Source organism: Sander vitreus, chromosome 9 (assembly GCF_031162955.1).
Source record: "Sander vitreus isolate 19-12246 chromosome 9, sanVit1, whole genome shotgun sequence".
In the NCBI taxonomy this organism is placed as follows: Eukaryota; Metazoa; Chordata; class Actinopteri; order Perciformes; family Percidae; genus Sander; species Sander vitreus.
In genome coordinates, this window is record NC_135863.1 from 25,614,995 (window position 1) to 25,629,592 (window position 14,598).

At 40.5% G+C, this 14,598-nt stretch overlaps 1 protein-coding gene across 1 annotated transcript in view; it reads right to left on the reverse strand.

Moving 5' to 3' along the window:
- Nucleotides 1-12,110, reverse strand: part of mcf2l2 (MCF.2 cell line derived transforming sequence-like 2) — a 272,628-nt gene extending 260,518 nt beyond the window's left edge. Inside the window, exon 1 of the mRNA XM_078259471.1 lies at nucleotides 11,822-12,110. Coding sequence (XP_078115597.1) covers nucleotides 11,822-11,837 — 16 coding nt within the window. The 5' untranslated portion in view covers nucleotides 11,838-12,110. The remainder of the gene's footprint in view (nucleotides 1-11,821) is intronic.
- Nucleotides 12,111-14,598: the final 2,488 nt, after the last annotated feature.

Consider the following 14,598-nt stretch of genomic DNA (forward strand, 5'->3'; position numbering starts at 1 on the left):
AATTATTAACACAGCCAAAATGTCCATAATGAGGCACAATTGGATTTTTTTTTCAATCTACACAAACTGAAACATATCTATAAATCTGGAAAGAAAATTCCACAAAACTGAGAGTTTAATGGCTTTGAATCATACTCCTGGTCTAGTTCTTAAAGATTTTTGACGTTCTTGAAGACTTTTGACTAAAGAAATTAATCAAGCACTGAACTTTACTTGTCTTTTCTTGGTCTAATGTGCTCTATCCCTTGAACCTGCGGCTGTCCAGCAATCAGAAACACCACATATCTGTGCATTCACAGCGATATACTGTACTGCTCTTCATTAGAATATCCGCCAGTCTCTTACCCATGCAGTGGCGCCGGCGGCCACAATCATGTACGCATTGTGCGTGCATTTTTTTCTGAGACATGCAACGCATCTAATGATAACATTGCGTAAATGTGCACAGGAGCAGCAGCCGACAGCAGGTATGTTCTGCCCTCTGCTCTGTTCACAGTAATAATTTTGTCATTAATTACACGTTATCGCACCGACAACCCATCCACTATTAATCAGAATGTTCATTTTTATAACTCAATCCGTAGATAAACTGGTTGCTGGACGCCGAGTATCGCTAAACCCACGGACGGAGCAGCATGTTTGTTTGAATGTGTTAACATGGACATGAATAATGTGGTTATGAGGCTAATCACGTTTTTGCTCATAATCGGGATATGATGTTTACATGGCACACAGAGAAATTATGGTATCTCTATACAGGCTCACCGACAGCTGTCTGCGCTGAGCGCATTTACCTCTCTAGGCTTCAGTAAAAATATTTTCATGATCTGGTTATCATGATATGGTAAAAGTACGCTAGGAGCACACTCTTATAAACATTAAATATTATAAGAACAGCAGATTTCTGAAGCAGTAAACCGCTTCAGCAGGTGGCCGTTTTTTGTGCGTACTTTGAAATAGAATTCTGCCAGTGCCACTGTCCCCACCTCCTTAGTATTTTAAATATTATATATATAATAATATAATTAAATATATAATATATTTGGTTACAAACTTAACTGGGTAAAAATATGCACTATTACCCCTGAATACCTCTACCAGACATTCCGCTACCCCATTGGTTCAGAACCCTAAATATTTGTGGATCACTATTTACCCCTCAGTCACAAGCAATGTGTCAATTAATTAATTAAAGAAAGTTCTTACAGAGTTAAAGATCAAACTACAGAGATAGAGCGTCTCTCACCTCTCATTTCATTCTCATATTTCAGTTCATCAAAACGAATGTTCTTCCACAAATACATTTTTTCAACTCTATGTTCCTTCTGGCACCACCCAGCGGTTATTGGAATGAACTACATTCTGCTACCATATTTAGATGGGGGGGAAAAGAAACCAAAGGGGTAAGCTTCTCCTCGGAACGCGTAGCTTCTATGGCGCCATTTTGATGCCAACAAGCCATTACCTCCCGTTTCAATTCCATTGACTGCCATTCATTTTGGCGCCACTTTGACAGCAAATAAATTTACATCTGAAGCATTTAAAGACTCTATTTGTCCATTGTTTATTTCTAAAGAAACATGACAATGTATAAAAGGTTCCATTATCTTGTACCTCATGTTATGGCTCCGTAGCAGACATTTTTGTAAAAATAGGCTAACAATTATGTCATAACCACGGGACTTACTGTCGCACAGTAGAGGAATTACCGTATAGTACAGGAGAAGCTCGCAGGCAATTTCGACTCACATTAGCTGTTTAAGTTAACTTACTAATGTTAACTAGCATTTTAGTTAGCAATAATTAGCCTGTGCCTATGTTATCTTCTTACATATACATACTCTCTGCAAGATTCGGAATGATTGAGATTTCTCTTGGCACAGCTACCAGAAGACTTCCAACTTTCAGACAGGTTGCTCACGTCACATTTACGTCGTCTCTCTCAGTAACGCGCAGCCATCACCGGAAAAGTGCTTCTAATATCCTTCACTGGTCTCCGTCCAGAGCAACGGGATCTGTTGGTCCAGTTTATATATGTCAATGAAAGAAACCCCCTAGAGACCAAAATGTGATGGTGGACTGTGGTACTATTGATCATTCGTGTTGCATCCGCTTTCCAAATGGTTGGCTTCCACTGCCTCTATGTCCTGGCGTCCAATAGAGCGAAACATATTCTCCCTCATAGACTACATGCAGGGTTCGAATTATGATTTCATCTTTGTGGGGGTCTCTTTAAAAAAAAAAAAAAAAGTCCATGAGCAGCAGATTTTGAGCATTAAACACTTCATTTCCTGCATTCTGGTGAATTTGTATGCACCTATTTACCTTTTTCTGAATCAATGTATGCTGGAAATATCTTTATGTAAAGGGAAACAATAGATTACAATCCAAATATAAAAACATAATGGAATATATTACAATAAGGCTCTCAGGCATTCTGTATTGCTATTTATTCTCCTCTAGATCGACTTTTCTAATAATATCTGAGTCAGCACACATGTAGCCTAGGCATAATTTACTTTTCCCTCCTCTTTTGCGTCTTTTGTTGAGGAAGTAACCTCCTTAAATGTGCATAAGACAATTATTCACCTCAATGATACATTAATTCATTTTAAAGGATTAATAAAGCCCTGGACTGTAATATTTCAGATGTGTTTGAGCAAGATTACTGCTCATGTTCAAAACTTTGTGCACATTCAAAATATATCCCATCTGTGCTCTCTGTGTTTTGGAGGAGTCGTGATATTTTGAGAAAAATAAAGTTATAATAGGCTATTACAAGAATAAAGTCACTATACTTCAGAAAATAATCTACCTGCACCATAGTCTGCTGTGCATTACCTGATTGCTCTGCTGATACGGTAGATCTCAGGCCTTCTGACAGACTCAGAGCCCCGTTTAAGACTCTGGTCTCTGAATGGGACAAAGTTTAGGGAAGTGGCTGTACGCTGCTCTACATCGGCGGTGGAAAACCAAAACTACGGCACAATTACACGGACCACAAACGTGACACGTCTGCCGCAGCATGTCGACCGCAGAGCGTGTCCATTATAAATCCTTACGCATTCAGTCGGTCCGCTATTGTCTGTTGGGCTTTTTTTCTCTGTCTGATAACAACAGCCGTATTTCCCTTTTTGCATATTATATGTTTCACCTCCTCGTAATTTTCCACGTGTCTTCTCCATTTCTCCGGGATATTCAAGCTATCCTGGATGAATTTAGCTTTGATTTGGTTGCACAAAAGCAGGTTGAATTAAACCCAGCCAAGTAACCATGGAGATTTATTCTTTGCAGCTAGCCTGCTCCTGAGCAGGCTAACAGCCAGGCTAAGATTAATCCTGGAGTCTGATGTGTTAAATCAACTGCTGCTCTGATCCGAAATAAACGTGTTTAACAGTTATTCCGTTGTCTTCTGAATGTGTTCTGCTTTATTTTTATTAACATGCATTACTTGTCACTATTGCCGTCACACGTTTGATTTAAATCCTACTATTGCAGTTGTTTGGATGGTAAGCAATGGTTGCACATGCACCGGAGATAAAGTGGGACAATGCGGAGGAAAGGGGCTTTTAGCAGCGGACTCTAAAGGAGACTTTTAGTGTCAATAACGACGACAATGGCACCTGACCAAACGTCCGTATTTTACAAGATGGGAGTGAGAATGTGTTGGAATGCCACAAAGCTTCTTAATCTTTTTATTTTGGTGCCGTCACGCATCTTGGAGCTTGGGAGTGAGAAAAAACATGAATAATAGGCTATATTGTTTTACAGATATGCTTACAGTGTGTATTGAAGTCACTTACTTCTTTTTCTAGTTTTTGTCCATTCATGTTTGTTCTGTATGAACATTAATTGTAGAAAGATATTTAGAATTATAGCTTATAGAGATTTGTGAATATGGTTGTAAAACATATTCTCTCATTATGAATAAGGGTTTGAAATTAATCCTAGTCCTTAGGGTAAATTGCCCGAGGAACATGAATTCCCTCTGCTCACTTTTAAGGCAAAGTAGGCTAAATAATAAAACATTTTATTTATATAGTGCTTTACAGGCTACTCAAAGACACTTTACAGTAAAACCAGCACATTTAGCACATACAAACAGATACAGCAATAAAACCAACACAAAACAAGCACATTAAAAGCAATTAAAACTTTGTAAAAATGTGGAGTGACTAGTAGGCCCTAAGTAGATCTTTTTAAATCCTTACGCATTGTTTTGTCTGGACTTTTTCTCTCTGTCTGATAACAGCCATAGTTCCCTTTTTGCATATTATGTTTCACCTCCTTGTAATTTTCCATTAACAGCTGCTGCTCAGCGGGTTAAACATATGCGCACCCGTCTTCTCCATTTCTGCATCAGTAAATCTGTGATCAATACCGTGGTCTATTTAAGAAAGCCGTGGGCGTGCACTTATCCCCGCTATAAACACCTGGCTTGACATAGCTTCACCTTCTCATCCTGGCTCGGCAAACGTGCAACCGATTAAGCCGCGATGAGCGGACCACACTAAGTCAAGCTGCGCTTTTTCAGTTATCCTGGATTTTTTCATTCTACTTTTGTGCAACAGGCCCCAGAACTGTGTGTGTGTGTGTGTGTGTGTGTGTGTGTGTGTGTGTGTGTGTGTGTGTGTGTGTGTGTGTGTGTGTGTGTGTGTGTGTTGTCAGTTTTTCCAGCTGTAGTGAAACAGCTCTGCTCTGTGCAGCAAACACCCTATCAGAAGTCAGAGGGGGGAGGGCAGACAGACTGTGGTTTATGTAAAAAAGAAAATGGATGGAAGGAGGGGGAAGGAGAAAGAGAGAGAAAATCAGTGTGCGTGCGTGTGTGTTTTGTTTGAAGAAATTGGACTCGGTAATATAGAAACTATGAAAACAATGAAGTGATAAAGTCAATGCACAATGTAACAACTTTAACACGTTGTGGAGTATTAATTAGTTATTTTACCCCAGCAAAATATAAGGTCAAAAACATTGAGGTGTCTCTCCCTGTTTCATGAATGTACAGTATAGCCTACACTATATAGTTACCAGTAACTATACAGTTAACTAAGACTATAATTTGGGAGGATTGTGATAGGTTTCATATTTGTCCCATCTTCCCAAATTATAGTTCCAGTTTACTAGACAGAACACAAATTGTGTGCTAAGAATGCCAAATAAAATGCACATGGTAGAGTAATGTACGTGAGCCTTTGTTAAAAAATACAAAAATAAATAAATCTACTGAAAAGGGACAGCTGGGTGCCTGGGTAGCTCACCTGGTAGAGCAGGTGCCCCATATATACAGGTTTACTCCTCGTTGCAGCAGCCGCAGGTTTGACTCCACCCTGCGGCCCTTTAGTAATTTCCCCTCTCATGTCTTCAGCTGTCACACACACATATATATATATATATAAATAAATGCCCAAAGAATAATCTTTAAAAAAATGCACAGATAATTAAGATATACAATTTGCTATGCAGTTAGTTTTTTTTCCCCATAAATTAGTGCTAGTAATATTTACTTCTATATATCCTGAACTTTTGCACAACCCTCAACATCCTGCACTAATCCATACAGCCTATTTTTCCTTCAGAATGTTAACAAACAGTTAAATGTACATATTTGTTTCTGTATTTGTTGTTTCTGTATTTATTGACGTCCGGTAATCCCCTCTCGAGTTCAGAATAGAATAGTCAGAAATATTAAATCAAAAACCGCTGCAATGCACTGTTTTCCTGGCGCCAAGGTTTTGGAGTTGGTACAAGGGATCCCAGCTCTTTTTCCTGAAAGGTTCATATGGTTTAATTATTTTATTCATGTGATTGAATTGTGCCTCTGGGTATGTTAAATGACAAAGAAAAGGCATTTTGGCACTATTAAAGACCTAATTGAAGACAAATGTAACTTATGTTTTTATATTCTATATTTCTCTTGTTTTGTATGTTGTCTTTGTTGTCTTGATCATGAGCTGTTTCTCAAATATGGTATGATTTGAAAGGGAAGGTGCAATATCAGAAAATAGAGGCTCTTTACACACACACACACACACACACACACACACACACACACACACACACACACACACACACACACACACACACACACACATTGTGCAGAGCTTGTGTTATTTTTGGGTGGTTGCTCCTCAAGGTCCAGGGGAAAGAGGGTTTCCTATTGGTTCTCAGGAAGAAGGCGTCAGCGCGAGAAGACAATCGGAGGATGTCTAATGATAGGATCGGCTGATAACAGGGCACTCTTAACACACACTAGAGTTGACTCACTACAAACGCAAATGACTGTCAATATCCTTCTATGGTGAATGTGTGCACTTATGTGTGTAGTTGTATTTGTTCCCATAAATCTTAGCGTGTTTGGAGAACACATACACCAAAACATCTCAGTGTCACTAAGTTCAACAAGTTATGCTAAAACTAAAAGCACTGCACTAAAGACAGACTGTTTGTATTATCTAAAGAGTGTTACTGTTACATTACTGAATTCCCTCCATGGAGTGCATAGCGTTGGAAATTACATATTTTAAATTGTGCACAATATAGTACATGGTGCTATGACTGTAACTCATTATAGACTTGTAGATGCCCCCCGTCCTGGTCTCTAATTACGCATACAAAATGTGGGGCAGATTGGACAATGTACACTTGAGTTACAAACAACTACCTGTTTTGCTGTATTATATGGTAATTTGACACCTAGCCACACTGTTGAATACAAGTGCAAAAGCTTCGTAATTTAGTTTTGTGAAGGTCTTCTGGTTTTACTGACCAATTTTAAGTCAATTGGTTTAAATATGTAGGAGAATCATGTTAAAGTAGTCTGCAAAATCATCCATAATTTTTACATTCATTTTAATATAGGTGATATCCTGTTAGGTTTGGGGCTCCAAGAAGCTTTTTTGCAAGTTTGGACATGATACATATGCATATCAACTCTCACACGTCCTGTTTCATGGCAAAACATGAAAAATCAACGGCATGCCCTGGCAACACTGTTTGCCATGCGCTAAAATGCTTCACAATTTAGCTTCGCGAAGGTCTTTAGATTATACTGACCAATTTTGTCAATCGGTTCATATCTGTAGGAGTAGTTGGTTAAAGTACAACCGCTGAAAGTGGTCAAAATCGTCCATAATTTGAAAATGAATTTAAATATAGCAGACATTATATTGGGTTTGGGCGTTGGCGCTATGACTACAACTCATTACTGACTTGTACATGCTCTCAGGCCTGTTCGCTATTTAAGCATAAAAATGTTGAGGCAGATGGGCCATTATATTATTTAATTATTGTTATTATTGGCTAACCAGCTGCTAACTTCTCCAATGTCTTAATGCTGTTAGACATAGTCAGCTTTGCATGGCCGGGGTATGTATTCACTTGTACTACAATTTGGTGTGCTCTTCTAAAGTATGCTGGAAAACACACCGCATGCAACAGCACCACGAATAGCCTTGAAGCAGAGCTATTTTCATTTCAGCGCACGTTATCGAATCCGTTCGACCACACCGGCTGCGATCAGGAGCGAAGCGGCCACACCAGCCCGCACGCTACAGCAATCGTTTCGGCATCTCCTATTTCTTCCGTGAGCGAATGTGTCAAACCAGGCAGGTAATCGCATACAGGAGGGCCACAGTGAAGCTGGATATTTTTTCTTTTTTTTTTTTACTTTTTAATTTCAAAATAAAACATCCAGGTTTATGGTGATTTTGGCTGTCTTGAATTCTCAGCTGTGTCTACAGCAAAAGCACGACACGTGCTCAGGCACAAGGAGAGAAAGACCGACAGACAGACAGAGTGACACACTCACTGGAAGAGAGAGAGATGTTCTGTAGAGTGGAGAGGAGAAGGAACCGGTCTAGTATGAACAGCCAGGCGTCTCAGAACTCTGTGCCGCTTGTCTCATGTGTCTGTCATGTGCATCGTGATTGCTGGCTATATGGTATATAATAGGGCAAAGGGGACTGCATTGATATCCTGCAGGACAACACAAATGTCATGGGAGCTGACGGTTTTAACAAAGACGATTTAGAAACTTTGCTGTGGGTCAGATCCATGGATGAGCAGATGGTCAAAAAATTAATTTGTTGGTCCCTGGATTTAGCTAGCGCCAACTAGAAGGTTGGAGTGAACAATTTAAGTTGAAAAGAACATTAAAGCAGGCCCTGTCTGGGGTCCATTTCAGAAAGCAGGTTTAGTGAAAACTCTGAGTTTGTTAACCCTGAGATGAGGGAAACTCTGGGTTTTCCATTTCAGAAAGAGAGGTAACTTAACCTCAATCAGTTACTATGGTAAGTGAGTCTGTGAACCTAACCTGGTCGGGAGCAGAGGTCTGTACTACGAAGCAAGATCAACATGTCCTGGATTTCTTTCAGTTACCCAGCTTCGCCTAACCTAACACCCGCGGTCCCGCATAAGCTGTATCACGACGCTGGTTATCAACTAGTTCAGTCAACCCAGGGTTTCCCAATCCAGCGGCGCGCGCGTTCACATAAAAGAGGCAGTATTTGCACAGCACGACCAATCGCAAACATCTACCAGAGCAGCATATTTTACATAAGAAGAGGAAATTATAATTCTACATAAATATGAATAACACAGACACGGTTTTGCAGGCAAAACGCAATACAGTCGCTGCTTCCTAAAACAGGAAGGAAAGCTGGCAAAGAAATAGCCGACGCTGTAGATGCGTAAATCACAACGCTTATTAATATCACTTCCCCATCAGTCAGGACCAGGATCTGACCATAATTACACTTGTGCACTTTCCATAAACTGTCGTTACTTTAGCCTAGTATTTCAGTTGCAACCCTGGCAGTGGAAGCGATCGTGAGAGCAAATAAAATATATAAAAACAAAATTCAAACTGATTTGAACTGCGCATTGGCAACACAAGGCTCAAGAAGCCGAGCCGATATGTAATTCCCTCCCATTACAATCTATATATTTCATAAATATACACATCAGGGAATGCTAACGGGGTTGTCGATCTCTAAATGTTTTAACTTTTATGTGCGCACCCCTTTCTCTCTCTCTCTCTGCACACCGAGCTCCGCCTGATCTTCTAAGAACGGTGACGCCGTTATCAATCGAGTATTGATTGGTCAGTAGGCGGTGCTTTTACACCGGTTGATCTCTGATCTCCAACTTAACCTGCTCCCGACCAGGTTAGGCGTTCAGCATAAGTTGCCACGGCGATTGAACCCGATCACAAGTGCGATCACAAGTGATCCACCTTCGTAGTACAGAAAACCCTGGGTTGAACCTGAAGTCAGCTCGTTAACGCCAAATCTCGCTTCGTAGTACAGGCCTCAGGTTTTCCTCAAGAAACCTCCAGTTTCTCTGTCTCCTCCCTCTCATACAGTGTCAGAGGGAGGAGAAACAAAAGAAAGCCTTGGCACTTGCCCTGGTTGTGAGGAGAAGACGGAGGAAGGCAGCAGGAAGAAGGGTGTGGGTGCATGAGACCCTCAGGTCCAGAGAGCAGTTGGGGGAATTCCGGCTGGTGAAGGAGCTCCGCATTCACTGTGACCGGTTCCAGGGGTACTTTCGGCTCAACAGGGAGCAGTTTGACAGTCTGCTGACAAGAGTCGGGCCTACGATTTCCCGGAATGCGAACAACATTCCGAAAGCCCATTTCTACAACGGAGCGTCTGGCTATTTGTCGCTCCCTGACGTGTGGCTCCAGACAAGACAGTATGGAAAAGTACTTCCAAGTACTGTTTTGGTCTGCCCCTGCACCACTTCTTTGTCTCCTCTCCTTTATGTACCTGCCCCTTAGGTTCTTCCACCTATTCTTACACTCCTCCTCTAAATAGATGAAGACATGTGGATTATTTTCATTTCTAAATAAAATGTTGCATTTCAACACTGTGTCATTGCATGTTTATATACTTAATTAAGAGATCTGCAGTCATTGCAGTTGGCTATAATACACCTAAGATATGAGCCTACATTCATACATGCATCATTCATTCTCTGGAAAACACTTTATTTAATGCATATGTGCAATTAATTCCTCCAAAACTGGAGCTTACACATTTGGAAATGGGTAGTTATTCTGTGTAAAGGCCATATACCTACCTATATACTTATATGTGAACTTCAATGAAAATGTACCTGACTTGTGTCAATCAGTCCAAACATATTTTACATCATATAAACATACAAATACAATATTATTATTGTGTAATAACAACCGAGTGTAAATTGTAATTTCCCCATTGGGGATCAATAAAGAGTATAAATTATAATTTTTTTATAAGAAATACAAATACATCCTACAAATACCTGTATGGAGCTGTATAATCAACTTGGTATTTGGTTTTCACAGCTCACAACAGTAGGCTACAGTTCTTCTCAGTTGCTTTGGCGCATTTCTCAGATCAGAGATGACAATAATGTGTAACTTTGTCACATAGGGAATAGTGCTCCCTTTCATGTGCATTGTTCATTAGACTATACTTCCAGAGTGAACTGTTAAATATGGACAACAACACAAAGCAGTTTCACTATCTTGGTATAAACAATGGCGTAAGGACTTGTCAGTTTGATTCATAAATACTTGCTTTGGACACATTCATTGGTACTTGCTTTGGACACAAACAAAAGATTTCCAGCAAGATACACGATTTTTCAGGTCGGTCACTATGCGGTGAAATTGACAAATGCACCAAAGTAACTGAGAAAAAATGTAACATAGGATTGTATTTCAGTGGAGACATACATGTTGATTTCACATAGCTAAAACAAACCTGAATTATTTAAATTAAAAGGCTACAATAATCTACACTGCTGGCATGCCTATTATGGTGAAATATGCTTCCACAGCATCGTTTTGCATCTGAGGTCTCTGTACGACCTCGAACTTGTGTCGTAGCCTATACAGCTCTGGGAGATCGCTGACGGCCAAAATCAACCTCTCGTCCATGTTCCGTTTGTGGATCCACTTGTATTCTGTCTTTTTGTTGTTTTTTTCAGACACTTGAATGTATGGCACAGCGCACCGCGGCCGTTCTTGCACGTGCCGCGGTCAAAGTTGAACCATGTTGAACTTTGACGAAGAGCGGCCAGCCGCAAAATTCCGCTTGCGCTGCGCTTTGCTCAGACCAGTTCTTGCGCGCGCAAGCCATTGACAATAATAGGTTTCATAGCGCAGCGCTGCCGTTTGCGCGTACAATGTGAAACGGCCCTAATAGGGTATATAACATTGGTTGGGCTGAAAATGTCCCAGGTGCTATTTTTTTAAAACGCAATGAGCATTACTTAAAAAGAAACAGGTACTAATAAGTATGCTTTGTTGTTGAAGGTTCCATGGGCATTCAATGCTATTTATGTCAGATGGTATAGTCAGAGCCAGTTTTTTTATTTATTTTTTTATTTTAGTTTTTTTGTGTTTATTTTGTAAATTGTGTACACAGTAGATGTGTATTATAATGTGTCATTTTGGTATACTGTAATGAGTAGTGTGAATGTGATTTTTTTTGTATTGTCACTATGTGTGGACCCCAGGAAGAATAGTTGCTGTGATGCAAAAGCTAATGTGGATCTTATAAACAGACAAGCATTGAACTCAACCCTAAACTCCATCGCTATAGACTAAGAGACTCATAAACAACTACTCCAGCTAAGTCAAATTCACTTAAAATGGATCCTATCATCACACTTTCATTGGTGGCAATGCCAAACGAAACAAGCAGGAGTACATCAGTACATCATGTCCCAACTTGTTCCAGGTGCTGACCCTAAGACTTCTACTAATTAGAGTATGTCAACCACACATACACACGCCTGTAACATTGTATAAGTCAATATGTTCATCACTTACACATTACTGATCCCATGCTGCTGCTGTTCTTGCTCTGAAACAATCCACACAGACAGGAGGGTCTGAGACGAAAGATTAAACCAGCGTCCAGTCTGTCGTCTACAGCAACATAACGTGCAACACACACACATACACAGGTGACACTCCTCAGTCGTCAGGGCTGTCTGGTCTCCCTCTATGCTGCAGGACAAGCCCTTTTCCTTTTGTGTGTAACAGAGAAAGAGATAGAGAGTGGGAGACAGAGTGAGAGAGGCGGGAATGTGAATGTTTTCGTCAGAGCGGGGTCTGAGCCTCCTGGCAGCCTTGTGATCGGCTGAGCAGCTCAATTCTTACCACCGTTTACACAAATATCACTCAACAATACTCCCATCAGGCAGCAGGGACTTCCCTTCCCCTCTGCATCCTTCCTTGTTTACTCCCACCTTTTCTTTCCCCTCCTCCCTCTTTTGTGTATGTGGAGAACCAGGTTAATTTATATGATCTGACCGGATCTAACCCGGTCTGTGGATTACCCACGGGGCTGCGGATACAACTGCAATCCGCGCATCACTACTACCTATAATATTTTCTCTCTCTCTCTCTCTCTCTCTCTCTCTCTCTCTCTCTCTCTCTCTCTCTCTCTCTCTCTCTCTCTCTCTCTCTGCCACAGGTGAAAAAAGCCTTCCGCAAAGGATACACCAGTGTATCCCCTATTATAGCTCCTCCAGCGAGCCTCCTAGCTCCTTGATCCTGTCTCCTTATGATGCATTTTATCAATTGGGATGTCCTTCAAGATGGCATGCTGAGATCAATTTCCAGGTCACAATCCAGAAGAGCCAAGGAGGTACAAAACTGGGAATAGACCTAGTTCACGGCAGCTCAGCCTGGTATTGTGCATGCTGACTCACTGTAATGTAGTTTAGTGTAGTGTAAAATAGTTTGGAGGGAATTGGAGGGACCGAGCAGCCCGCTGCGGATAACTGGCTAGTTAGCTAATTTGCTTATTCCACCCACCATCCTGTCATGTTACTGGTTACAGAAAATGAACCGAACAAAGTCACTTATCTGGCGATAGTAATGTTTTTTTAGAAGGAACATTCTAATGTCATCTTGGCCAGTTTCGACAGTCCTGTCGTGTGTTGGATTGACCAGATAAGATGAAGATGAAAAATGAGAAGCGCATTCTGTGTGCCCTCGTTTGCTTGCTTTTCTCACTTAGATTTTTCTTCTTGTGCATTAATTCGCTTAAGCTGAGTGATACCTCTCACTGAAAAACTCTGACGTCAATTCAACATAATGACCAATTGGTGCGTCAGGGCCTTTATTCAGTCAGCTTTTCGATGTGTTGAGAGTTGTAATTTTGAAATTCAGAGAGAGTAAGGCTAGTTGCTTTATGCTAACCACATCCTGACTCCGGCTCTGTTCTACAGACATAAATTTGATTTCATTCTTCTTATTTCACTTTTGGAACAAAAGCAAATACATGAATTTTCTTTGTTGTTCCTAATCAGTGTTCAAATGTGTCTCATCCTGACTGTATCTGTGATTTAGCTGCATACATTTCCACCACTTATTTAAACATACCCCAAGGAAACTGCCTCACGGATTCACAAAACAAGTTATGACACACACTCAACCCCGCAACCCTGAACATTTCAAACCCCACAGGTTTTAAATGACTTGAATAATTTAAAGCTTTAGTGCGTAACTTTTTGACATTAATCAACGTCCATTACATTCAAGCCGTTGCCAAATGAGTTGCTACAAAACTAATTAAGACTATCCGCGGCAGAAACTACGCACTATAGCTTTAAAGAAAAATTGGATTCATTAGAACCTTTGAAGAAGTTTTGACAACAAAATGTTTCAGATGTGATAACTTTGTGCTTACCAAAGTAATTGCTAAGATATGAAAACATGACAACATTGATAAAATAAAGTCTTGAGGGGGCAAAAAAAATAAGTTCAGGTTTTTTAGCGGTAAAACTGAAAGAAAGCGCACCTGAAATGTTGGTAATAATCCCATGTAGCATGTTGATTGGTTATCGTGCTCTCAATCGTCTTTGGTAAATCATGAGATTACTGCAGGCTATATAAGGAGGGGCGGGGGGGTTGGCCTCTTGACAAAGAGAGAGAGGGTTCTCTCTCTTTGTTGCCGTAGCCATGCATCCACTCTGGGCTGCCTCACTTCCGGTGTGCTTTCAGCTGTCTCTGCAGGTAACGTTGGTCGCTAAATTGTTTGTGCGGCTTGTGGACCGCTCCTGAATTAGTTTGCATTATATCATGCAATTTCTCTGCACTGTCTCCCTTGCATGGGTCCTCCTCCTGCACTGGGGCCGGGTTAAATTTTGCTGAAGCTGCACTTCCTAAAATTTGGCGCGTCGACACAGGCTTCCTGGCTGGTACGTATGCCGTTTGGCAGCCTACTTACTGTTTATTTGGTCCTAGTTTATGTAATTAATGTAAGTTGTTTTGTTTATGCTAGGGGCTCTAAACTGCCTCACCAGTACCACGCTGCTGTTCGGTTTCTTTTACTTTTATGCTGGCGCAGACGATAGTTCTGCCCTTTCGGCCTGCCAGTGCTATTTTAATTGTATGAGTGTTAAATTGTGATAATTATGTGTCTCTTTTATTCACTGATATCATTTGTTTTTCAGTATTATTTCTGTTTGTTTGATTATATTACGTTGATTTATTGTGGTTTAACTTAGTATTTTGTTTGTTTTTGTTTGTTTAATTCTGTTGAAGAATTTAGATTTTCTGATTTGTTCTCGATGTTTGGTTTTGTTTTTTTCACC